This window comes from Pogona vitticeps, chromosome 2 (genome assembly GCF_051106095.1).
Source record: "Pogona vitticeps strain Pit_001003342236 chromosome 2, PviZW2.1, whole genome shotgun sequence".
In the NCBI taxonomy this organism is placed as follows: domain Eukaryota; kingdom Metazoa; phylum Chordata; class Lepidosauria; order Squamata; family Agamidae; genus Pogona; species Pogona vitticeps.
Genome location: NC_135784.1, coordinates 142,995,315 through 143,022,421, shown reverse-complemented (window position 1 = coordinate 143,022,421; position 27,107 = coordinate 142,995,315). Strand labels below are relative to the sequence as shown.

At 43.0% G+C, this 27,107-nt stretch overlaps 1 protein-coding gene across 1 annotated transcript in view; it reads left to right on the top strand.

Annotated features, from left to right (window-relative positions):
- SLC38A10 (solute carrier family 38 member 10) overlaps window positions 1-27,107 on the top strand; it is an 83,272-nt gene that overhangs the window by 19,713 nt on the left and 36,452 nt on the right. The window contains exons 4-10 of the mRNA XM_020813422.3: window positions 639-732; window positions 2,915-3,058; window positions 4,506-4,630; window positions 10,605-10,707; window positions 12,544-12,726; window positions 13,836-13,947; window positions 15,559-15,665. Coding sequence (XP_020669081.3) covers window positions 639-732; window positions 2,915-3,058; window positions 4,506-4,630; window positions 10,605-10,707; window positions 12,544-12,726; window positions 13,836-13,947; window positions 15,559-15,665 — 868 coding nt within the window. The remainder of the gene's footprint in view (window positions 1-638; window positions 733-2,914; window positions 3,059-4,505; window positions 4,631-10,604; window positions 10,708-12,543; window positions 12,727-13,835; window positions 13,948-15,558; window positions 15,666-27,107) is intronic.

Here is a 27,107-nt window from a genome sequence, read left to right as displayed (position 1 = left end):
AGAATATCCCCATGTCTTAGATGGGTTCTCCGAGTGTCCTGTAGGGTAACAGTCAACATTATTATTATTTTTTATTATTATTTAACTTATATGCCACCTACACTACCCAAGGGTCAACATTAGGTTCACACAGTGTATGCAGCTGCACTATGTAGACTGCTACATAGCCATAACCTTAATGCATAAGAAGACACAGTCTAATTTTGTCTTTACTTCCACCTCATATGGTAAATGTGGCCCTCTTGGATCCCCACCATGTCTCACTGGTTGCCTGTTGTTTATAGGCCAGGTTTTTCGTGGTCTGTTTGTCTAGTGATAGCACAATGGGTTTAGATTAGAGGGTGGTGTCAAACATACTTCTGTACAGTGTGTTTGTGGAGTGCCTATGTTAAGGAGTGTGAAGCACAGAGCCAGCTTCATATGATTTCTGCTGAAGCTGCCCTCTTAGCAAGGTGGTATAAAATTCATAGATAAAGTGTCCAGAGTGTTGGCTGTAAGAGGTGTCTGTGTTCAGAATATTTCAGATTGCCAGTCTCACCTCAATGCAGCAACTATCATATGCTTGGCAAATAGTAAGGGCTACATTCCAAGGGGACTCTCTGCTCTGGAGTGACCTGCCAATTTGTGTCCCTTTGCAGTATGATTGGACTGATGCTAGGAACCTGCATTGCTTTCTACGTTGTTATTGGTGACTTAGGATCAAACTTCTTTGCCCGCTTATTGGGACTCCAGGTAAGTTTGTTTTTCATTGTCTTCCATGGGCCTGTAGTTTTCCTGTATATAAGACGTGTTTTGCTTTTGATGGTGTCTTGCTGGAATGTGATACACCCAAGCATTCTGCCATTTTTAGAACTAGTAACAACTGTTGAAAACACAGAACATTTTGCCACACGATGGTCTAACCCAAAGCACACATTTAATAAAGATGGTGGTGAAGGGTCAATTTCAAGTGAATTTTTTGCACATTTTGGTATTTCCTGTGTGCCAGAGGTGGAAGGAAGGTAGATCTTGTTTGATTTCCTGTAGCTCTTAAAGGGCTCCTAATTGTTCAACAGCAGCAATAACAACATGACTTGCCCTCCTCTCCACCCATAAATTATGTTGAAATTAAGACCTCTTGGAATGACCAGGAATAGATTTTTATGTGAAACAGTTGCAGGCACCACTCTGTTCCGGTGCTCAGAACAAATTTGTGGCTTCAGAATTCTTTTGTTCTGGGTTTATGGGTTTTGGACCTGGCTCCTGTTTTGTTGATTTTGGGGTTCTAGTTAACGTAGCTCTTATAACAGGAGAGGACAGTTGTGATCCTCACCATGTTGCAGGCTACAACTCCTGGAATGCCTCACTATTGGCTGTGCTAGCTAGGGCTACCAATTGTTGCAGGCCAAGAGCATCTGGAGGATCACTGTTGCATCTCTGTGTGCTGCAGGCTCACATCCTTCCTCTTCATACCTTACATTTCTCTTAGCTCAACAATGAGGTTGGCTCTTTCTGTTTTTGTTAGATAGTGGGGTTCGATGCCAAATAAGAGCCGCGACACAGTAGTAATTCAATTCGATTTACTAAAGACAGGGAAAACACGCACACACATATATATATATAAAACCCCACCCCTCATTTGGAGGTTTCCAACCCTCCCTCCCTACTCTATTGGCTAATTGCCCAGCGTCTATACTAATTGGGGGAGGGAAAGTTAGCCTCTACAACCACTGTCCTAAGGCTCCTACTAAAACCTGGAAAGGACCACGGTGGAGTTGATCTCTATACACAACAGTTTTCTTGTTTATGTGGTATCTACATATAAGTGTATGCATACCCACCTCCCCCTTGCAATTGTTACTGTGTTTCATCAACCTTCTAGGGGTGCTTACAATGTATTTCATTTGATGGAATTGCGAGACTGGACAAGGAAGAATGTGAACCTGTAATGCTTATGAATCAACAGAAGACTGTAGATGGGATATGTAGAAGTTTGCATCATCAAGAACTTTAGGGGCAATCTGTGAGGGAAGTGGGATTCTGTGTGTTGAGGCTCCAAAGGGGGCTTTGGGTCTATAGCATAAGGCTTAGAACCTATCGCTTCATTTGTTAATCTCAAACCTCCAAATGGGAAGGCACAACTAGGTGGTGAATAACCCTGCAAACCCGGTCAAGAAAGTGCAGAGCTGATAGCATATCTACTATTTGCCTTTCCAGTGCAGGAATAGTTTAATTCCTAATAGAGAAATAGGAACCAGAGAACAATCCATGGGGGCAAGGGCAGGCCAGAAAAGCTAAATGGACATTCAGTCGAGTTTTGGCATGGTTTTTATCTGCTCTGGCCGGATGTAGTTAAGCTCTGATTAAGGAGCTGAGAAGTTAAAAAGATGCATCATAAGCAAAGCCAAATTAGGTATTAAATATTTCTAGCCATTTCCAAGCTTTCTGGTATAATAAATAGCCAAAAAGCTGTCGGTTAATTTTCTGGGTCAGAATTTCCAAGACTTCCATTTCTTCGTTCATTTTCCTTTCTGAATCAAGGTTAGTTTTCATTTTATTTGCTGGAAGTACATAAAAGATATTCAAATAGGTTGTGTTCGGATTACCATTTAAAACAGCCAACAAGCGCTTTGCTTTTAAAATGCACCGGATAAGAGCTTCGTAGAGCAACAGTGGCACCAAGTGACTATTTGGGCTAATCGCAGAACGGTAGGAGGGACGCTGTTTACCTTCATAGTCCAGTACCCTTTTCTCGTAATTTGCTTTCAGAGTGATTCTCTACTTTAGTGCTCTTTGGGTTGGGGGGGATGGCAAGAAAGAGGGTTTATACCTTGCATGTTTAGTTTTACATATTTGAATTCACTAGGCGTTTCCATGATGCCCCACCCCAGGATCCTATCAGTACCATTCACTGTAACTCTTCCTCACTTTTCAGGTGAGCGGCCTGTTCCGCATAGTCCTGCTGTTTATTGTCTCCCTCTGCATAGTGCTTCCACTGAGCCTCCAGAGGAACATGATGGCTTCCATACAGTCCTTCAGCGCCATGGCTCTGATCTTTTACACAGTGTTTATGTTTGTGGTCAGTATTAATGATGACTGGAAGGCTTTTGTTTTCTTCAGTGGTTGGTGGTTAATTCAACTAAGGGAAACCACAATGCAAATTAAATTTCAGTGTCCAAGCTTTTTGGTGTGGGTGGGCTCTCAGAGGACATGTTAAATAGATGCCAGGAGGGCCTGTTGGCAACCACTCATAGGTCCGGGCTTTGGTCTGAAAGGCTTTATTTAATATGATTGGCACTGCCTAGCAGAAGACGACGACTGCTGGTTGAAAAGAAGCTGCGTGCTGTCCTGTGTGGCCACAGACCCAGGAATGTGTCTCCCATGTGCTACCTAATACCACACATTCTTGTTCCTCCAGGCAGATCATGCCACATCCCCATGTTCCAGCAATTCAGCACCTTTTATAGACTGTATACTTAATGCTGTGGGTTCTTAGACCACACAGATCGCCAGAAGGATCCCTTGATTGTATCCTTCCTTTTTTCCCCTCAATCTATTGCTTCCATTAGGAAAAGGTTTGCCAGGGCTCCAGCCAGTTAACAAAACTCCTAGAGACAGCCCCTAAGTGTGAATCTCTGAACCACCTTTGCGCTGATGGCATTCCCACATCTTTCTCATTGTATCCCATATATTCTACCCCTTGCCTCTGTATATGTTGCCATTAAGGCAATGGAAGTGTATTTCATCAATTTGCAGTTCAGGAAGCATGCCGTTCAGGAAGCTGTGCTGGTCCTTAATTAAGTCTCAGGATACAGAGCATAAGTGGCTAGTTGGTGCCATGTACCAAAGCTGATGAATGTTATGGAAAAACGCATATTCAGGAAGTGCTGCGGTTTACATAATGCATCCAAAGCTGTTGCATCAGTACATACATACTTTACAGAGAATCATTAGTAAAAAGTCAAAACATGGAACTTACACGGTAAAAGAGAAAAGGCAGCAAAGATTTTAAGTCAGGCCTCCCGAGAAAATCTAGGTGTTGGAGGAAGAGAGAGGCAATGCAACTAATCAAGTAGTTCCATGCATAACAGGGGCAGCAAGGAAGAATGGGCACAGTCACGACTGAGAGCAAGGTGTATTTGGGTGGCATTGCTGGAGGAGCAACAGATCACAACAGGGTAGAATTGACCCAGAAAAGGAGAATTTTCAGCATAAAGGTGGTTAGTAGCTGTTCCACTCTTACATACTCCCACTACCACTTATATATATGTGTAGTTTTTGTAATATGTGCAGAACACACATTTGCTGACTCTTCTGCTCAGGGGGAGCAAAGGCTAGAAGATAAGATGTAGTAAAACACTCCCTGTACTGTTCTGGGCCTGGTCATCATTCTAGCAGAGCTCTGCCCCCTTGATGCTTTCAGAACACTAGTGAAGCTAATGTAACCTGGCTTGCCAGACATTGGTTTGATTTGGCGTCCCTTGTTGTCTCAATCATAACCTCTCTTTTCTTTTCCTTGGCTGCAGATCGTGCTCTCTGCTTTCAAGCATGGTCTCTTTGGCGGGCAGTGGCTGCAGCGGGTCAGTTATGCACGCTGGGAGGGCATTTTTCGCTGCATTCCTATCTTTGGCATGTCTTTCGCCTGTCAGTCGTAAGTACCAACAACTCAAACTGCTCAGAGATTGTGGGATGGAATTAGTTGTTTGTTTTCAGGGCAAAGGGTCAAGATGGGCTATATGGGATGGATACCATCTGGTCCCCTCGCCTTGATTTTAATCAAAATATTTTACAGCCCAGTGAGGTACAGCATCTGACTGGGTTGTGACCCTTTTGTTTCCTAGCTTGGGAAGGGAGTTATATTTCAGTCTGGAGTTATGGTACTTAAAAAACTTATTTTTTTGTAGGAGGCAAATACATCCCCACGCTGTAATTTTCCATTGGGTTTAATATTTGTCTCTAAAGATGGGGATTGACTCCAGTTCTTGAGAGGTTACAAGAACTTAAGCAGGCATAATTATACCATAGTAGAATATGAGAACTTGACTACAATTGATGAATCTTGAGCATCTTCATTAAGCATCCCAGCTGTTTTAAGCTGACAATATTTAAGTCAAAGAATATGGTGTTTCAGCCAAGCTGACATGGTTGATTATAGGGTTCTAGCTGCTCTCTTGGGCTTTGGGCAGGGCTGCTGTGCACACACTGTTTGAGCATAACCCAAAACAAAGCTTACGCCAGAGCCTGGATTCAGGCTACTGGCTTTTCCTTCCTCCATCCCTCCCTCCCTCCCTCCCTTTTTTTGAAGAAAACACATTATGAACCTCTTGCTTTCAGAGAAGAGAGTTGAAACTTGACGAATTGGCATCTGAAAACCCAAAGACTCTGTAGTCCAAATGGGATTTCTCTTCCTCAGCCAACTCCTTGTCCTTCCTTTCCCAGGGCCCCTGTTCCCTTTCTTCCTGTGTCTATCCTCTTTCAGCCTTTTCTCTCTCTATCCACCATCCTTTCTCCCCTCTCATATACTTCACCCCAACCCTCCCCTCCAAATCTGTCAATAAAAATAAATTATGGAAAATAAATGCTGTACACTGGCACAATTTGTCTCGAGTGGAAAAATTCTGGATTTTTTCATATGACCCATGTTTCTCCTTAGTTGTGGGATTTGTTGTTAGCTTTTATCCACAGATGAGTCTCATTTCCATTCTGGTAACATTGCCTTTGCCATCCTCTGATTTGTGACATGTGTGATGACTGAGGTGTGCATGCAGTTTGGGGCCCTGGGATAGACAGTGAGCCCTTGTCTGGCATGCCTGGGCTCACCACTTTGTCCCCCACTTATTACATCCCTCAACTCCGGCATGCCTCGCTCAGTTTTAAGTGTCTCTGCTATAATTGGTGACCGAAGGGTTAATTCATTCTTTTATAGCTTATACCTCGTTACCACAGCAGGCATTTCTAAAATCCAAAATTGTCCTTTTTCTTGTGGTGGCCATTCAGTAACCAACCTTCATTTGTTGGGAGTAGGAAACACAGGAAAATTATATGTTCTGGACTAGTATATTCACAGATCTGTCTAAATATAGGTTGCTACACCGCCAGCGCGGCAAGCCAAACCTAAAGCTCAAACCTATAATTTTTTTTCCAAGGGCAAGAATAGCACACACTCCTTGGCCCCTGTGATGTCACATCTTGATCAGTCCCAGAGTAGACAGGCTTTCAGTCCCTGACCTCTCAACTGACTTTAAAAAAAAACTCTTTGTGCCGTTTTTAAGTCCCCAATCCATTCCCTTTGGGGCCAAAAAGTAACATGCCTTGCAATGCCAGTTGCTACAGCTTGGGAAGGCACAAGCCTACTCTTGTAGAGTTGGCTTATTTTCTGGCACTGATGCTTATCATCTTTGCCAAATCCAAAGAAGAAGCGCCTTCCCCCCCCCCCCAAGGGTGGCATATGGTCTAACAGACTGTGCATGGGGATGGGAGCCAGGCAGCCTAGAAATGTTGTATTAGCTCTGCTACAGCCTTCCTGTGTGACCTTAGGCTAGTCTCCTGTCACAACAGCTCATTTGTGATGTGAATGATGGTGATGTAGCCTTTGATGCAGGGATTTCAGAAAGAAGCACAGTTGATCCTTGTGCGAACCTACAGACCTGAGTGGCTGGCACTAATATTGCTTGGTGTAACACTACTCTCACTACCAGTGTAGTGAACTACAGTAATGCTAGGTTTGGGTGAATGAGTCTGTCTCCAGTCTAAGTCACTTTCGTATGTATTCACTATTAACTTGTCTCCATTTCACTTCCATGTTAATCAGTGATTTTAAAAAGAAAGAAATTGCACTAACATTTGCATTTAATTACATGTTTTAAAGGCATTTTCTTTCAAAGCAAGCATCTTTAAATGCCATTTCATACCTTTGTTTTAGAGCAAAAAGCTATGCTGAAGATTCAGGGAATGTGGCTGATCCATCCATTAGTTTGGGAGATGCGGACCAGGACAGTTCTAATTGCCATTTGCAAAGATCATATTCTTCAAGCATCCCTCTGTGGCACAATGGCTGCTGTGTATATTGAAGACTCTGTTTCTAAAGGTTCAGAGTACCCACCTGGATGTTAAAATAGCAAGAAGTCTTGCAGTACCTTAGAGATGAACAAGTTTAATAATGAGAGATGAAATATTTGTATTTGCCCTTTGGACCCATCCCCCAGAACTGGCCGGTCCATTTACCACTTGCAGCACATGCGGCCGTCATAATTCACACTACGTCAATTGCAAAAGTAGCCCGGCCGGTGCTCCCCCATCTCCCTGTGCTGCTGACCACTCAGTAGTTGAGCGGGGAGACTCGTCATCCTGCCTCCTTGCTGGAGTGGACAGCAGTGCAGGATGGTGGGGGAGCACCAGCCAGCCTACTTCTGTGATTGGTGCGGTGTGAACAACGGCGGCCATGTGCGCCACACTGCAAGCAGTAAGTGGACTGGCTGGTTGGGGGCGGGGTCCAAAGGGCCTGGGAGACTAATGCGAATATCCCATCTCTATTAATAATGTATGTAACAATGTCTGCATGTAACTTTTACTGAAGTTACAGCCTGCACATCTGATGGAGTGGGCTGCAGTCCATGAAAGCTTGTTCCAAATAAAACTGGGTAGCCTTCGTGATGCCACAAGACTTCTTGTTGTTTCTAATAAAGTGGCCTGCCGCAGCTGTCTCCCTGGAAACATCTGGAAGTTGATCATTCTAAGCTTTCTTTGGCTTACCCTACATACAGGACTCAGCCCCATTTACAGCTTGCAAGCTGCTGGTGGTGGTCATCCTACATCAGATGAAATAACACTCTGATCCTTAAGTATGATAAAATGTTGCAGCCACTTAGTCCCCCAAGAATCTCTTTATCTTGCAGGATTGGGCTCATTTTCTGAGCCACATTGCCCACCATCTTATAACAGATCTGAAAATAACGTTGCAAATGCACCTTTTCAGATTTCTTTTTATTTGTTCATATGTGTTTGTTTGTTTTTTGCACACACGGGATGTTTTTCTAATGGTAGAGATGAAAATCTGTTAAAAGAAATAGGTCTCTCTTCATCAAGTAGCAGCAGCTGCGTATCCATATCAAGCTCAGAAGCTGCTTGTTTGTGCTCTTTCTCTCCTTGGGCTCATCTTGGGAATTGAGAGATAAATGTAAAGGGCATTTGGTCTAAATATCTTTCTCTGGTCTACCCTGAGGAGTAGCATTTATGTGATTGCAAGTGATGTGAGGAATCCTGAGCCTGTAGCATACAAAGTGTTTGTCAGACAAAGGCTTTTGAGCCCTGAATGCCTAGATCTCCGCTTGGCTTACGTGAGGGTGTACATTTTAGCTTGAGAATAAAATCTGTGCAGGCTACGTTGCACTGCTTGGGGGGCGGGGGGGTGCCTGTGTGCACATGTGTTGGAGTCATGACCAGCAGGAAGGTTTTGGCTTGCATGTCTCATAGGTTTGGAGAACTTATTTTTACAGTGATGTCTGAAAAGTCAAAATGTCTTGGAGCTGGTTTATATTAAGCGGGGAGAAAAATGGCTTCTGATCCTTCTGACTCCTGTCCTAAGAACACAAGATTTGCGTTGCTTGAGATTGGGCCAAAAGGCCTTGGAGTCTAATATCCTTCCTCCCAACAGTAACTAGCCAGATGCCCCTGGGAAGTTCAGAAGTAGGGCAGGGTGGCAAGAACATGTTTGCTGTTTGGTCTCCAGTATTGGGTCATCATTAGAGGTACGATCGCTGCCTCTGAATAGGGATGCTTTAATTTTGCCAGTTGCCACCCAGCCCATACTTGGTGGAATATTTTCCTACTGCTTATAATGTCTTATTTGAGGCAAACTTCTTGAGAACCAGAGACATATAGGGTCTCCTGGAGTATTTTTCAAAGAATAGCAGCTATGAAGAGGTGATGGGAAGAATCCGGAAGGGACTAGGGCACTAGGGGAAATGGAAGCTGACCCTTTGTCTTAGTGGCATTCTTCTCTTTATCCCATTGAACTGAACTTGTTACATTAATTCCAATTTCTTAAAAGAAATAATGTCTGAGGTGTAATTCGCTACTTTTGGAAGGTAGGAGATTAGCCATTTCTCAGTACTTTAAGAGAGATTGTTAGTACAGTATGAGTTGATCTGTTATTTCTTAGTTTTTAAAATTACAGTTATTTTATAAACAATTTACTAATTAAACTGAAAAACGTAATGATATTAGCAGTTGTTACATTATTTTGTGAAAAGGTCACTGTAATGCCTTTATGGCCCAAAAAGGTAATGTGTTAAACAAGCAATGCCATTGCTTGTAACTCATTACTTTCAAGTTCTGCCACTGAGCAAATGATAATAGGGCTGGGGAGGAGGATTTCAATCAGGTATATGCTACAGAAGAAATGGGTTGAAATTCCCCATTGCTCTGATCCTCATCTGAATCAGGTGGTTATAGCAACTAGTAGCATTGTTTTAAAGATGTGATGGATGGATTCCATCTATGCATCACTTAGACTTCCTTAGCCTGGTGGGAATGGAGAGGCAAAAGGTTTCTTACATGGAGATGCAAAAGGTCATCTTACATCATGAGAACCTCCCTAAGGCTTGATTCACACCCTCAGTTATCAACCTTATCTGTGTTTTTTCCCAGGTGTGTTTTTCCTTACTGTACATATAAAAGCATGCATATAGGGTGGCTGTGTTTATGATCATTTGCATCATATAAGGCAAGAATCAGATTGTAAATCAAATTGATATTTTCATTCATCTAGGAAGTATACTGCTGTGATCTTCATTAATACCCAAGTAGGGCTGTGTTCTGTGCCCCTTATTTACCAGCACAATACAGAGCTTCAAAAAAATCATTTGGCTTTCCTCAGTAGTTTGTTTTCCTCTTTCCTTTCATGTTTTTGCTTAATGGGTCTAGAAGATGCCAGCTTCCCTTCCTATTGACCCCCCCCCCAATCCCTTAATACTGTATCTCTCTGTTCTGGAGTGTGTGGTCAACAAGTTAGGGCCATCCAACCTCAAGCTGTTATAATGAGCTGTAAATCTGATGTTGGGAAACACGTTTCCACGTGCATAAGCACCCAAGCCCCACGTAACTGGCCTTTCCGGTTTTTCCCGTGAGCTCAGGCTCAAGATTTGGTTCTAAAATACGACAGAAAGAGTGTTTAGTCTTGGTTGCTTAACTTTTTTTCTGGGACAATACGATTCGTCAGCCCTCTTCCTGCTTGTTATTCTGTAAACACTGTATTGCTTTAATTATCAACGCGGGACGCTCCGAGAACAATAATCTCCAGCACACTGTTTGGAACTCTGCCATTGGTGTTTGAGGCAAACAAGTGGTCATTCATATTGCAACATGCTTTCCCCAAGAATTTGAAATATTTACATTGCACACGTGGCAGTGACAGGGAGGAGGAAGGCAAAGGGCCCCTTTGTGCAGCACTTAAACATGCAAGTGATGTGGAATCTCTTGGCATTACCAGCATAAATTGCCGTGGAGTGTCAAGCACCTGTGAGAAAGGTGTCGGTAATTATACTCTGCTGGCAAGAGGGCACTAATTTTTTTCCTTCCTCAGAAAACATTCTGATGTGTTTTAACTTTTACCTGCCTTTCTACAGACAGGTCCTGCCAACCTATGATAGCCTGGATGAGCCGTCCGTCACAAGCATGAGTTCCATCTTTGCCTCATCCCTTAAAGTGGTCACCTCGTTTTATGTTATGGTGAGAACTCTTTTTTAAAAATAGGGTTTTTCCCCCCCATGCTCCTCCTCCTTCTCAGAATAATAATTGAAAATGCTCCTCTGGGTATGTTTTGAAGCAGTGGAGAAACAACTGTAAGAAGCACTGACATATTCTGCCACATGCTGTGGACACTATCTGGGGATGTTTCCAGAGGCCAGAGATGTACGAATAGTAAATTTCACTCAGCTGGATTAGAGCAAAGCAAGAGCGCACATGCATGCACGCACGCACACATACACACACACCCTTGTAGTCTAACTTCACAGTTAACTAGATAGAGTTGCAGTCTGACCCACAAGGCCAGGAATTTCTGTATGAAAAGTAAAAATAGCAGCATTGATTACAGTAGGATAATTTTTTTGCATTTATTTAAATCAGAGATGAGTGGTGGACACTTTAGCTATAATAATGTGTCCTTTGTGCTGGTACACACCTCTGAAGGGTCTTGGAAGAGGCAATGGTAAAGGGCTCCTCCCAGTTTTTGTTCTGAAACAAAGCTTCTGGAGTGGGATGGGAAATCATGACCTTGCTTTTGGCTGGGGTTGATAGGAATTGTAGTCTCTTGACACCCGAATAGCTCCCAAGTTGCCCACTGCTGATCTAAACAGTGCTTGGAAGATACTACTCCTCAGGGTTGTAGTATCTCTTTCTCCATGTATCATTTGGCTGTCAGTTCAGAGCCTCGTGGCGCAGTGGTTAAACTGCTGTACTGCAGACAAAACCGTACTCATGACCCAGGGTTCAATCCCAGGTAGCCGGCCCAAGGTTGACTCAGCCTTCTATCCTTCCGAGGTCAGTAAATTGAGTACCCAGCTCGCTGGGGGGGGGGGGCAATGTGTAGCCTGCATAATTAACTTGTAAACTGCCCGGAGAGTGCTTGAAGCGCTATGGGGCGGTATATAAGCAGCACACTTTGCTTTTTCACATCCTTGGCTCTATCTTGGATGGAAGAATGGTCAGGAAGTCTACTTAGGAGACTTTGGTGGAGTGGACTGAAATTCTCTTTATTAAGGTTGTTGGCAACCAAAAAAAATACGACTTGTGCCACATCCCATAAAATACTGTTATGTAAAATCCAGTTACACTTAGAAGACATCATGACCAGGCAAGGTGAGCTGAAAGTGAGTTGCAACAACTCCCTTGTTAACAGAATAGGATTGGGGATTTTACTAGTTTGTCATCCCTGGCGAAATATAGAGCAGTCCCAGGTTATGGAAGGCAATTTAGCAGTCTCAGCCACCCCCCTCTACCCATGCTGATAAAAATGTGGACATGGCTTTTAAGATGTTGAAGAGGAATTTGAAGTTATGGCAGTATTTTTACTTTGGAGAAAACACTCCTACACGTTGTCAAAGTGAAGTACTGGGAATGACTGAATGCCTTCCCACTTACTTATATCACAGTGGAGCTTTGTTTTAGTGTGTCATAAATCTATTATACATCTGCTCTTTAAGTATTGCATGCAGTTCTCGTCAACCAGCCTCAAACAAAACAACCCTCTCCCCAAAAAAACAAAACAAAAACAAAAGTGGAATTAAAAAATATATGGGAAGACCCAGCGAAAGTTATTTGAGATTCCAGATGGTTTTTGTAGGAATCAGAATATAAAGCATTAGAACTAATCAATTTATAAGGTGCAGAGCCAGGTGAGGGATCTAATTCATTAAAGTTCATAGATAGGGGGGGGGAAAGGGACCATTTCCCTGTTGACTTGAGGGTGGGCCCAAGGGACGCCCAAGTGTCTACTCTTTCTGTTGGACAAAGGGATGCAGTCAGGCACTGACTGATAATAATTCCCATTTCCTACTTGAACAGGTGGGGTTTTTTGGCTATGTGAGCTACACAGAAGCCATTGAGGGGAACGTGCTGATGAACTTTCCCTCCAATCTGGTAACAGAGATGATACGCTTTGGGTTCATGATGTCTGTGGCAGTTGGGTTTCCTATGATGATTCTGCCATGCCGACAAGCCTTGAATACTCTTCTCTTTGAGCAGCAGGTAAAGACCGCCCTTATAATTTGGTTCATCTACTTGCTCCATTTCTTTTGTGGTCTACCTTAGTCTGAGGTTGTGTTCATAGTGCACTTTATTTTTCTCTGCTGTTTTCCTGTCCCCCACTTTCTGTCTCATGCAAAGGGGATAAATAGAATCTTTATTCTATTAGGATTAGAAGTTGTAGTCACACATGAAAAGAAATTATTAGCTAACAAGCCAGACTGTACCATGCAAGTGTGGAATCAATACTGCCTTAGAATAGGGGAGGAAAACTCTTGGTCCATGGACCTGCTTAGTCCAATGATGACCAGAGGTTTGATTGCAGAGGGTCCACAGGATGCCCTCCTCCTGAGATCCAGGTACTCTTTCTTCTGCTTGCCCACACCCTCATCCGCCAGGAGGATTCTGAGTCCCAAGGGGCAGTCCAGCCACCAAAGGATTTTCCCATTCCTGTCCTAGGGAGAAGCTGTTGGTAATCATCTTCTTTCCTCTGCTTTGCCACTTTATGATGCCACATTCCTAAAACCACACAACCTGTGCTAAATGTGTGACTCTTTCTTGAGGCAAAGTTGTATTCTTAAAATGATTTGGGTTCTTTTGTGTGTGCCCTCTGTATGTTTTGTGTAAGTGTTTGAAAAAGTTGCACAGTTAGCCAAGCAGATTGTTCAAGGGTGCTGCAGACTTAGTGGATCTCATCTTCAAGAATTCTCTCTGCCACTGATGTTCAGTGTCTGCACCTAAATGCCATCATGTCTGTTGGGGAGTTCATTTGAAGAACTTTCAAAAGCCATTTTAGGATAGTTATGAGCCATGATAGGCAAATAAAAACAGGGTCAAAAGATCAGAGTAACTGTAATCTGAATATTCTGGTGGCAAGTTGTGGTGATTTTTTCCCCTTTGTGATTTCAAAGTCTGGGGTTAGTACGAGACACAATTTTAGAAAGCTATAGATGCAGAACTAATGATTCTGTGAGTAAATTGCTAAATCATAATATATCCTTTATCAGGCGTTTTGAGAGGGGACTGAAGCTGAAATGGGTTCGCATAAGAGAAGAGGAGGGGCTGCTAAGAGAATTAGTAAGTTTTTATTAGCTTTTTTCCTTTTGAAATAGCAAAAAGATGGGACATTTGCTGCAGGTGGTTACATGCCACCTCTCCGATTTAAAGCCTTGACCCTGGCGGTGGTGTTTGGAACCATGGTTGGAGGTATCATGATCCCAAATGGTGAGTAACAATTTTTGTTTAGCTAATTTTTTTTACTGTTCATCCTGTTATATTATTCAGTCCCATGGGATTACCTATATTTAGGCCAAAATGTATGCAAAGGAGGAAAGTGCACTCCATTTAAAAATACATAGTACTGTATGTATAGAATTCCATTATCTATCTGTCTTGTTTCCCTTTCTCCCATTAGGGGGACCCAAGATGACTGAAGTTTGAAAGAGACTTGAAATTTAAGTCCTCTGGAATTGACTTGTGTTTTGCAGGGTGGGAAAATGTTGAACCTCTGAGCAGACATGTATGGACTGAGAAGTATTCAAGTGTCAGTTTGTTAGGAATTGTGTCTGGCCCTGTTCACATTGCCTTTGTTGACTTTACCTCTGCCTGCTGTTGGACTGTGGTCCCAGAGATCCTTCCTAAATTGCAATTCATCCTTCGGGCCAAAAAAGATCCTCTGCAGGGAATATGTAAAATTAGGTGTATGCTGCTTTTTATGGATTAAAATTCAGATCTGTGTATCCATAATAATTCTGCTTGGAATTACCATATTTGTGAACCTTTGTATACATGCATCAGTTGTTTTCTAAGATTGAGCCTTATATTTCTGTTTCCACACATTTCTGTTGCCATTTTGCTATCACGGATTTTCATGGGCTGGGACATTTTGCTTTAGCTTTGCAATATTTCAAAACAGGACTAGACCTAATTCAGCATTCTCCTTCCAAAGCAGCCTGCGGCCATTTTGATATACACAGTGCTGGAAATGCTATTAGGTGTTCGTTTGGTATATATTGAAAATGAGATCTGTTTATCTCCACAGTTCCTTTGTAAACAACTTCTTAGCTGTTGCCATCGTATAGATTTGCAGGTAGAAGAACACACAGAGAGACCTTGGTGTTCATATAAGGGGCCTATTAGGGTTAAAAAAATAGATTCAAAGTCACTGCTGTAATCATCACACTGAACACCCTTTCTAGAGGCCTGAAACAACAGGGTTTTAAGGGAGGCAAAGAAGGAATGGGGATGAGGAGTTGCCTTGCTAAAATTGTTCTGAAATGATATACAGGATATGGAATTGCAAAGGGTTGTCTTCTCAACTCGTGGTTCTACTTGCAGTCAGTGATTGCAAGTTTACTTGATTCAGACCTCCAGCAGAAAGGATGATGTTCTGTGCTAAGAAGCCCAGAGGAGCCAGCACCCTGAATCTATAATGGGAAGCACTTACCACAAATTGGTCTCACTTTAAGCAAACTTTGCCATGGCAGCCATCAGTATTCTTAAGAATGTGTTTCTTGCATCCTTTTAACGCATACTTAAGAGATAAAAGAGGTATCCTAATCCACTTTTGTGTAGGTGGATATAACACTAAAGGTATTAATTTATCACATGATGTGATGCAATGTATACCAATATGGTCTTGTGCTGGTATTATCATAGCTGCTGAAGCAGATTAAAATCTCAGCTTCATCTGTGGGCAGTAAAGAAAGGATAGAAAACACATCCTTCACAATCCTAACTATGAATAATGAAGGGGCCTCTAATTAAGGAAACAGTTAATACATGTGCAGTCTCTGTCTGTTGCTCACAATTTGTTGCTCTTCCTTTCTCTGCCAGTGGAGACCATCCTGGGTCTAACAGGTGCGACGATGGGAAGCCTCATCTGTTTTATCTGTCCAGCTCTTATTTACAAGAAAATCCACAAGAATGCCCTTTGCTCACAGGTCAGTGCTAATACTAATTAACTTTCACCCCACCTCCAGCTTGCAATAGACTTTAGGGACTTCGTTAATGTCTCTGTAGCCAAGATAGCCAATCAACCTTTGTTTCACACGGGTGGGAGGAATTGTGGTCAGCTAGAAATTGTGTCTTAACTAGAACATATAGCTAACAGCATATGTGTGGGAGAGAGTCCATGCACGTATGGCACATTTCAGCCTGAATAACCACGAGGCACTCCTCCTTTTATGTCTAGCAACATCCTGAGAAGTACAGTAATAGCTGTCTGCAGATTCTACAGCAGTATCCTCCATGCTTTAGCATTCCCAGTGTGGAAGACGTAGGCAGCATTTAAAAACCTTAACAGCCTGCCTGTGTCAACCTGAGAGCCCTAGCTAAAAACAAACCTCCATAGCATCGTTGGCTGTGCTGCTGAACCTTGCTTTTCAGTCTCTAAGGAAAATACACACACAGTATTGTTATAGGAATAGATTTTCTCTTTATGTAAAGTTTTTTTAAAAAAAATTAAAAGAAATCACACACCCATCCCAAAGGGCTTGATTTACTCGGACATAGTTACTTTCATACTAAATTCAACTCTTCATCTCTTAGTTTCTAATTATTATTAAATACACCCTCTTCTCCACCTGGAGAATAATGTAGGATTCACCTATGGAGCTCTTTTTTAAAAAAGGAAACCTACAATGCAATGCTTTTTGACATCAGTTTCAAGGTTTTGCAGTTGTTTGCCCATGTTCTAGAAGATAGGAAATAGAATTGGGCCCTGCAAGTGATTGACCCAATGGAAGATGCTTTATAGAGCTTGGAAGGGATCCCAAGGCCATTGTGCTGAACTTTAGTCTTCCCGTGGGTTCCCTCGTGTCTGTGCTCAGAAGGGCATTGGAATGACCTTGGTGTATAATAAGAGCAGGATTTGCAAATTACATACATGTCTTGTTCCCCTGCAACATGAGCGGGACCAAAACAAGAGTGTTCACCTCCCTCCAACTCTCAGGAAGAAATGTTAAGTTCTCACCCACTTGTGGCATCTTCAAAGCAGAGAAAATGTAAAGAGTGCTTTTCAGATTTTGACTTGCGTTAAGAAACAGAAAGGACGGGAAATTCACATTGCCCTCTGTGTGTGTGCATATGTGCGTGTGTGTGTGTGTGTGTGTGTGTGTGTGTGTGTTTGTTTGTTTGTTTGTTTGTTTGTGTCCCCTCAACAATTAATCTATGCTGTTCAAATTTGTTACTCCTGGGAAAGAGCCTGAATTTTAGCCAGAAAAGGTTTGAGGTACTCAGGTTGTAATATCCTTTCTACCTCCCTCCCACCACCCCTATTGCTCTCCAGTGGCAATGGCTGCAATTGTGGTTAGATTCATTGCCCAGTGGCAAGTATCAGCAGCTGCTTCCAGTGACATAAACAGGAAATTGCTGCTTGCTTGACCGTGGCAGGTGAGTCACAAGGCCAGGAGGGCAAGGAGATCTGTCCCGAAGAAGTTGACGGTGCTAACTATGAGAAGGGATAAGTCATTTGGGGTGAGATATTTGAAGGCGTGTCTCCTCTCATACCATCCTGCCTGTGTAGTAAGATACTCAGAAGCAAGCCTTCTCTGAGTACAACCCATTAGGAGTCATTACACTTCTGCAAAGCAGAGGGCCTTTTCTGTTGTGGCACACAGCTTTTGTCCCCTCCCCTGAAGTATGGCTAGTGCGGACACACGTTTGGTACCATGTTAAGATATTCTTTTTGCAAAGGGGTTTTAAATTGCTCGTATTGTGTGTCTGCGGTTTTATGATTTTATGGTGTCTCATGTTTATGTTTTATGACAGATGGTATTTTGTATGTTGTGGTTTCGTGCTGTACATTGCCCTGGAGTCCATTAGGAGCAGAGATTGTCTAGTAACATTTAAAATTTTCAGTCAGGACAATGCTTAGGCCAAGGGGTTATTCCTGCAATGCACCATTTCAAAAAGGACACTAGTCCTTTCCATAAATGAAACTGAAACCAACAAACAGGTTAGCTGTATGGAAATAAATAAAACCAATATATAGCTGTGGGAAGATATTAGGATATATTGAAGAGAACTGGAAGGTGTTTGAGGAATGAGGACAGTACAGATGTTATAATTACAGTGGTGGTGCCTCGACTTACAAACGTCCCAGCATATGACCATTTCAAGTTACAACCAGCTCCAGCTGCAAAATTTTGCTTTGACTTACAGCCAGAGCTTCCAGTTAGGGATAGAAAAAGGCAGGGCAAAAAGGCGTGGAACTCAAGTTGCTAACCGTTGGTAGGCGAAGAGGCTGCTTCTTTGTAGCTCTTTCGCCCCAGCGGTTAGAGTGATTGCGATCAGAGGAGGCTTCGGACCGCCTGGTAAGGGAAGGTGCTGCTTTCTGCTTTTTAAAAACAGTTCTGGGTGGGTTTTACAGTGTGGTTTTGGGCTGGGTGATGGGATTATGTTTCTATGCTGTGATGGGTCCTGCGGGGTTTGCTTTTTCCGTCTTCCCCCCCCCCATTTCCGATGGGTCTTGTGAGGTTTGCTTTGCTTTTTTGCATTTCCAATGGGTCTTGCACAGTTTGTTTGCTTTTCTTCCCCCCCCCCCTTCGGCCGGAATGGATTAATTGTGTTTCTGATGGGTCTTGCAGTGTTTTGTGTTTTTTTTTGCGATTTTTTTTCCTTCGGGCGGAACAGATTAATTGCATTTCAAAGCCATTCCTATGGGAAATGGTGCTTCGACTTACAACCATTTCAGGTTACAATCAAAGTTCTGGAACCAATTAAGTTTGTAAGTCGAGACACCATTGTAGTAGCTATTGCAGAACTTGTACAAGAAGGCATTGTGGCATCTGACATACTCACATTGTTCTTAGAAGCCCCTCAACCGGCATGGAGCTTGGCTCAAGGGATATGCACACAAAATATACAGTACCACCTTTTAGAAACAGCCCCGTGTACCTCAAGTGGTGAATGATGTTGCCCTGTTACTGCTTGTTTGTGAGAGACAGTGCCTGGGCCAACTTCCTGTTTTTTTACATGCTTCTTTTTCTCCGCCCACTATCCTGTTGTTCTATTTAATGTGTGTTTGGTCGTGCTCTTTTTCATAAAAACAGATGCTAGCTATTTGCTAGCTCGAGCACCCTCTGAGTTTTGCCGAGAGGGGCAATGAAACAGCTGCAAGTCATCATACCTATTTTAGTCTGAAGTCCTTCTGGTGCCTCGTTCTCCCCCTCCCTGTCCCCTCCTCACCCTTCACCTTTTCTAAACTATTGTAGAGTGTGTGGTGGTGAGCAAATCTGTATCGGTGGAGTGACATCTTGATTCTACGTGGACAGTTGTGTCCCTGCATATTTATCTGTCTTACATACTGCCTTTCTGGGACTCAAAACAGGACTCAAGATAGCCCATGAGAGTAAAAACAAGCAAACAAAAGCATGTTGCAATGTTAAGATGAATTCAGTTGTGTTACATGTAATTTTAATTTTTTTCACTAAAAAGGTATAGCATTCACCAATTTTAAAACCCCTTCTTTAGCAGCTAGTTGGTTGCCAAAATTCCTTTAGCCTGCAGGTTTTAATATATAATTTGCCTTCTACTTAGTTAACCCAGTCAACTATTCATGGTGTTTTATTGTTATATTTTATTGACAATGTTGTAAAGCACCTTGGACCATTTTTTTGTTGGTCGCTATGCACTTAAAAAAATTTATTTCCTAAATCCATCTTAACAGGCTTGTTAATTTGCATAAATTAATCATTCCTTAGTCAAGAGGTTTTTGTCTTTTAACTCACATCTGCTGCTGCAAAGATTGGACCAGTTGCCCAGTCACAGGACTATCCCAGTAACGGAATGCCCTATTGAGTTGTGTGCCAGAGGGATGGTATAAGGTGCCACAGTTCAAGGTGGATCCTAGAGGAGGTGAGTCAAAACTGTACTCCTCTCCACTCTTCCCATCAAAACCGTTCCCATGAGGGAGGGGAAAATGCCTCCCCAGATGTTTTTGTTGGCTGGCAAAAGGGTGTCTAATTCTGCCAACTGGAGTTGTTAATTATTACAGACAGCTGGTCAGTCAACAGCTGGCCGCAAGCCAGAGACCAAGAACGGCAGCTTTGATTAGGTGGCGCGAGTAGCTCAGTTTAAAAGCTTGGGATGCTGGAAAAATGATTGAGTAACTGAGTGAGGAAGGGACATATGAGGACTGTGAGCCAGGTTTGCAGAGGTGTAAATGACCTGGGAAATTTCCTTCCTTTCCTTTCGTTCCTACTGGTCAGCCTATATCCTTTCTTGGTGAGGGAAGGCATCAGGAGGAGAGAGGTGTATGCAAAAGTCTTGCTTTCTAATGAGAAAAGGTTAGCCTCCCTCTCTTGAAAGTTCTCTCCAGGCCACACATTCAATAGGTAAGAGCCAATTGGGCACAGAGGGCACTTTTCTTTCATCTATCGGCCGATACCCCAGTTTTTGAACAGAGTTCTTTTAAACAATCCATATGCTTTTAAAATTAAAACCCTGAAAGAAATGGAGGAAAAATATTTGGCGGATATTCGTGATCCTTCTTTGTGTTAGTTCAGCAGAGAATGTGCAGCGTATCTTGAAATTCATCCCATCAAATAGCATACACTTCTCCCTTCAGCAGTGCTAGAGTTAGGGGTACTGGACCCCAGTGTAGTTCAAAATCCATGTATAACTGTTATGCTCCCGAAAATATCACTGCAAAGCATAAACGGTTGATTCTCTCTCACACACACTCACTCACACACACGACCACGCGCCCACATTCAAATGCCCCCACCACACACCTCAGATGTGTTTACTGTATGAACTGGAACATCCTCCCCCACTGCCACATATAGCCTCCATGCCAGGAGAGGGGCTAGTCAGGCCACTGCCATCAGACCAGGGATTGCCAGAACAACAGCAGCAGGGGTCTCAGTAAGTCCAAGACCCACCTTTCTCAGGCCACTTTCTGTAGACAAATAACACAATATTTATTTATTTATTGAAAAGATCCATGTGTAACCAAAGCTTCTGCTCCAACCTGTGTAATTCAAGGGGAAAGTGTATTTTGCCTGCAGCAGATGAACGTCAAGACTTTCAGCCTTCTGAAAGGACCACATTTCTGTTCATCACAGCTTTGCACAAAAACTGGACTTATGTATCAGTGTGTAACACTCAAGAGCTGAAAAAAAATTACAGTGGGGTCTTGACTTAAGAACGGCTTGAGTTAAGAACATTTTGACTTAAGAACCGCTCTCATAGGAAAATATTGACTTGACTTACATACTTAGATTTGAGTTAAGAACTGAAAAAAACCCACGTGGGAGGCAGGGAAAGTGCAAAATGTGAACTTTCAGTTAACTGTTGGCCAGTGAAAAGGGTGCCTGTCTGCTTCCTCGCTCCTCCCAGCGTTTAGAGAGTGGATTGGGAGACAGTCTTCGGACTGCCTGGTACTGTACTGCCTGGACTGTATTTTCCCTGCCTTCCCTGAACCTTTCTTGACTTAAGAAAAAAAGAAACAAAATATCCCCCCCTTCCCATTAGTTTCTATGGACAGAAAAGAGCAGATACGGATCAAATGGTTTTCAATGCATTCCTATGGGAAATGCAGATTTGACCTGAGAACTTTTTGACTTGAGAACCGCCTTCCAATATGGATTAAGTTCTCAAGTCAAGACCCCACTGTAATACGTATGAGGCTTGATGGGTTAAGGGCACTAGGCCTATGCATGCTTGGTTTTTCTTCCTGTACCACCCTATGAATCATCCATCTAAATGCATTTGCAACTTTCACATGTAGAATTTGTCTACATCTTGAAATCCCAATTTGCAACTGCTGGCAAGCTTCAACACCTTGTAATATGAATAGACTGGATGTCAGTATATTTTGTGTTTCTCCTCCCCCCCTTTCCCCCTTGCATTTCCCTTTACCTCCAAACCCTATCCCAAGATGTTAAAAAAAACACATACATTCTCCCCAGCTTTCAGGTGGATCTGTTTGGAATATTATTCTGTTTGGAATATTTGTGGAATTGCATCTAATTATTTTTAAAGTCTAGGACTCTACACTCATTCACTTCTGGTTTTGCACTAGGTAAAGGTAAAGGTTCCCCTTGACATTTTAGTCATTCGTGTCCTACTCTAGGGGGTGGTGCTCATCCCCGTTTCCAAGCCATAGAGCCAGCGTTTGTCCGAAGACAGTTTCCGTTGTCATGTGGCCAGCGCGGCTTTACACGGAACGCTGTTTACCTTCCCACCAAGGTGGTAGCTATTTATCTACTCGCATTTACATGCTTTCGAACTGCTAGGTTGGCGAAGAGCTGGGACAAGCAACAGGAGCTCACTCCGCCGCGTGGATTCGATCTTACGACTGCTGGTCTTCTGACCATGCAGCACACAAAGGCTTCTGCGGTTTAGCCCGCAGCGCCACCATGTCCCCTTTTTGCACTGCTGACTTGTTAATTGGCACTACTTTGAGACCATAGTATCTAAGGGTCATGCTGCACTGTAACTGTACTTAGTGCTAGCTGAGGAACCCCCTTCTTCACTGCAAAAGCACCCTTGAGTTCCAAAGCTGTCTTTTCAAGGTAAACATGGGCTTGCAACTTTGAGCAGGATAAACCAACTAGCAGTGAAGGGTTAAAAAAAAAAAACACCCTTTTTCCAGCTCACTATTTTTTCCTGGTACAGAATAGTGGTCCACCATGTTGCTGAGAATCTCATCAGTAATGCAAAAGTCTGCATATTGTCAATCATTCCCACCTGGTTCCTCATGCAAGGGAGAGCAACTGCAATGATAAGAAATCATGAGATATAACATTAGTATTATGTCTGAACTTAGGACTGCTGGCTCTTCTCTGCTCCAGCAAATTAAAGAATAAAGCCAAGGTTAGTACAGTGGTGTCTTGCATGATGACATTAATTCGTTCCAGCAAAATCCCTGTCGAATGAAAACGTTGTAATGCAATATTAAAAAACCCATAGAAACGCATTAAAACCCAATTAATGTGTTCTATGGGCTTCAAACTCACCGTCCAGCGAAGATCCTTCATAGCGCAGCCATTTTCGCTGCCTGTGCAGCGAGGATTCCGTCCCAGAAAACAGCGGGCAGCCATGTTTTTCACCGGTGGCCATTTTGAAACCGCTGATCAGCTGTGCGAAAATCATCGCTTTGCGATGATTGGTTACCGAAGCAGAGAACTGATCATCGCAAAGTGAAATTCCCCCTTAGGGAACATTGTTTTGCAATCGCTTTTGTGATTGCAAAAACATCAACGTCGTGCGATTTCGTCGTCAAACGGAGCACCCGTAAAGCGAGGCACCACTGTAATTGGAAGGAAGACACTGGCTCATAAGAGGAAGGGCAAACCTGGTACGTATAGGTTCAGATCTAACATCAAGCATGCCATAGCTGCAAATATGTTGGTTTCTGCTGCCATTTTTGCCTCTGGGAAGATCCAAACAGGAGTGGCTGGGAAGTGTAGATTACTGTAGTTTACTTGCTTATGACCATTTTGTGCTAATATACAGTGTAACAAAAAATAACTTTCAGACTTCCTGCTGGTTTGAACAGGAAGTTAACTTAGTCTAGGAACCTTTTTCTGGCAGTGACCAATCAGAGCCATTAGGTCAAACCTCTTCCTTATATTCAACCAACATCAAAGATTCAAGGGGAACCTACAACAAAGTGTTGTAGTGTGGAGTGTTCCTTTAATCTTTTCAGCATAATCAGTGGGTACCCCAGTGAGAGGTGTTGAGAAATGACTTTATTCATCCTCACTATACTTTTCATATTTTCAAACCCTTCCTTAACGTCTCCTGGTTTATCCATCCTTCTCTCTAGGCTAAAAAGATTCAACCTCCTTCGTTGTCAGTCCTTTGATGATACTGACAGTTCTTTATTGTATCTTTTCCAGAGGAGTGGCATGCTGTTTGAGATAGGGTAATGGGGTATGTACAAGTGTTCTATATCTGGCTGCAATATGATTGATTTCAAGGGTTTGGCAAGTCTGAAGGAGGACACTTTTCTCTTTCTGAGATTTTCTGTGGGTCACTCCTGCTGAAGGTGAAATTGGAAGTGGGAAGAAGTCCGTGTCGAATTTCCTAAAAACACTGTTTTGGAGCAAAACAGGTGTGTGAGGCACAACTTGTTTAAAAGAGACTGTTTACTGGAATTTTCCAAGGCTGAGAATCTCCCCCTTGGTAGTGAAATTTTGTTTTCCAGCACTGGGCAGTGACTTCTGTGGTCCCTGAAGTCTGAAAAATCAGGTGGGGGAAGATATGTTAATCGTCACTGATTTATGTAAAAAGCATGATGTACATCCAGGTTCTGTTAATTTTTGTTCACGTTCAAAAACTTTCATTGGAACTCCCAAAGAGCCATCTGGACCTTTTCACTGTTTCTGTATGGTTAAGGGCACATCCACACTGGCCCTTTTGGAGCTGGCTGGTGTAGTCTCAATAGGGTCTCTTAAGGTTGGGTGGAGGTGTGATATGTCGTTTGGTGCGATCCTTGCATCCAAATGGCGCATGGCCTTCAAGAGACCCTATTTAGTCTGGCTCCTTCTGCTGCCAATTTCAAGTATTGCAAAGTGGCTTAATAAGTGGGCTACTTCAAGATATCAGCAAATTGAACACTTCCCCTGCCCCTCTGCAAAGAGGCAGGGAAATTGAAATTATTTTTTGCCTTGGTAGACCATTGCTGATGCACTGCATCACTTAGGGTAGCAGGATATCATACAATTTAATCTATCTGAAATAGCATGCCACTCTCCTGGAAAAGATACAATAAATGTTTTTTACCTTTGTATAGTACCAATTGAGAAACTGCCTGAAGCCACAGTCTCAATTAGCACTTCACACAGATGAAATTTTTTTTAAAATTCAATCTAAGTAAGTGCATCAGCAATAGTCTACCAGAGGAGCAGAGGAGGTGTTCAATTTGCCAATATCCTGAAGTGGCTCTCTTATTAAGCCACTTCATGATACCAGAAATTGACAGCAGAAGGAGTCTTGACATCCTTGACAGTGGCAAGGCTCAATTTTAGTCCATCCCATCAATCGCATTTGTTGGGAATGGATTAAACTAGCGCGCACCAACCCACACTGAAAAAGTAGAAGCCCCTGACAGGGCCTTAAAATGTGTAGATAGGGATGTTTGGAGAATGGATTGGTTCACTCTAGCAATTACGTCATCTGATTACCTTAAAAAAGAGAAAATAACCCCATCCCAGCAACACACAAAACAGTGGGACAAATGGCCTTCTGATCAAGCCCTTAGTTGACTTTTTGTGAGCTTTCCAGCACCCTCCCAAGATCTTTCTCTGAACAGCATAAATATGAAGCTGTGGTTTTGCCACAGCATGTTTCCCTCGGCGCCTGCATTGAATCTCGTTTGTATCTCTCTTAGCCATTCATCTGGTTTGAAGTGCTCTTTTGGCAATTCTTCAGAATATGTTTGGATTCCATTAGGGTGTCATACTTCCCAGTACCTGCCAGGTTCCTCTGTTTTCCCATTGTTCCTAGCTGAATCCTGAAGTGGAGAGGAAAACTGAAAATACATTGTGGTTCTTATTCAAGGGCAGGTACTTCTTCTAGAGTTACCGCTGCACCTGCTAGGGGCCTTAGATGCACACCTAGGATGCAATCGTTGCACTTTTCCCCTGGGCGGCTTGATTCCCGGCCCTACCGCACATGGGCAGTTCATTTCCAAAGAGCAACACCATGCTTCCTTGCGATGAAACAGCAGCCGTCTGTTAAAGCCCGATTTACCTTCACCATGTGAAAAAAACCTCAACAACAGTTGCCTGCTGCTCAGCATATTTAAAACCACTCTCATTCATGCGGCTGTTGCAGGAATGCTAGTTCTCTTGAATCTTTTCTCAGCAGCTGCTCTTGTATTTCCAGGGACAAATCCTGTACACAGAGGGGCTTGCATACACTTGGCTCATGAAAGTGAGTTTCCCGAGTGGATGCTGGTTTGGGATTAATGAGAGCTGGGAAGATGCTGCTCAACAAGACAGACGAGAGGTCCTGCCTTCATACCAGTTAGGATGAATGCAGCATGGAAGGCGTGCCTCTGAGTCCAGCACCAAAGCTCACAGGAGGCAGAGATTTGTGATGGTTTTAAAAAAATACCCACATGGTTGCATAGGTGAGCTAATCTGTTATTCTCAACATTTTTATTGGAGGTGAACCACCACTAAAAATTTGCTGAGAACCCTCCTACTGGACCGCTTTCCAAACAGAGAGCTTGTAGCACTATACCAATCAGAAGGCACTGCAGGGCTGTGTGACCATTTCGTCTGTAATTCTTTGGCTTTTTTCTGGTAAGAGCAAGATCGAAGAAGCAGTGAGGAACCATGGAAGAGCTACAGACTCTTTGCATCCCTTGCCAACTGTTGTGAAGGAGGCAGGAGAACCATATAGTAAAAGCCTTTTCTGGAAGCCCCTTGACCTCTCGTCCTTTGACCCTCCATTTTGGTGCTGGGCATGCAGTGCTCATAGCTGTTGATCTCTTCTCAAAACTCTGGGGAGTTCCTCGCACTCTTCCCAGCCAGGAGCTGCCTTGCTCACCATTTGGGAATGGCTCTGTCCGACATTGGGCTCACACCCCTTCTCAGCCTATCCAAGTATCTGCTTCAATTCATTGTCATTCTGTGACAGTTTCCCTGCTGCAACCCACGGGTGACACATAAGCAGGCCAAGTTCCTTTATTTTTATTTAAGTGCTCTCATGACTGTCTTGTTAATTACTTTGCCGGCATTACGGGAAGCTCAAGAAAAAGAGAGGATTCTTCCCAGGCTCCACCCCATTTCAATGAGGTCATTTCTGCTCATTGCTTACAGATGCCTTGTCATCTCCATTATATTTAATGGTCTGTCACCTGCAAATGGGAAGGGGGCGTTTTAAGATATTAACCCTTTCAGAAAACCTGTGCTTGGAACGTGTTATTTTTCTTCTGGGAATTAATAAATCAGGCTTTTCCTGAAGTCATAAGAGACACAAGGTTTTAGGATAGCTAAAAAAAAGGTCATAGTGGTGTCCAACCTTTCAAGGCAATCAATATTGTAATGTGTTGGGGAGGATGGTTACAGTGGTGATGAAATATCTTGCAAGGGTTGGTTCAGCTGTTTGCCTTTGTCATCTACAGCCTGAACAATAAAAAGGGCCTCCCAATTACCACTAGATGAACTGGGCTGTTCATTTCTTAAGAACCAGATTGCGATCCGCCAAACTGCTGTAAATCTGCAGAGGACCATGATGGCAGGCAGAAAGTCCTAAGCCAGTCTTAGAGAGGTCAAAGGAGTGGAGTCCTATGAAAAGGAGGTTGGGGTGGTGGTGCTTTGGAGCATGTTTTGAAAGAGATGAGGAGGGAAGGGAAAAGAGAAGAGACCTGCTCACTTCTGCAGGAAGCTGCAGAGGTGAAGAGGTTTGAAGATCATTTATTA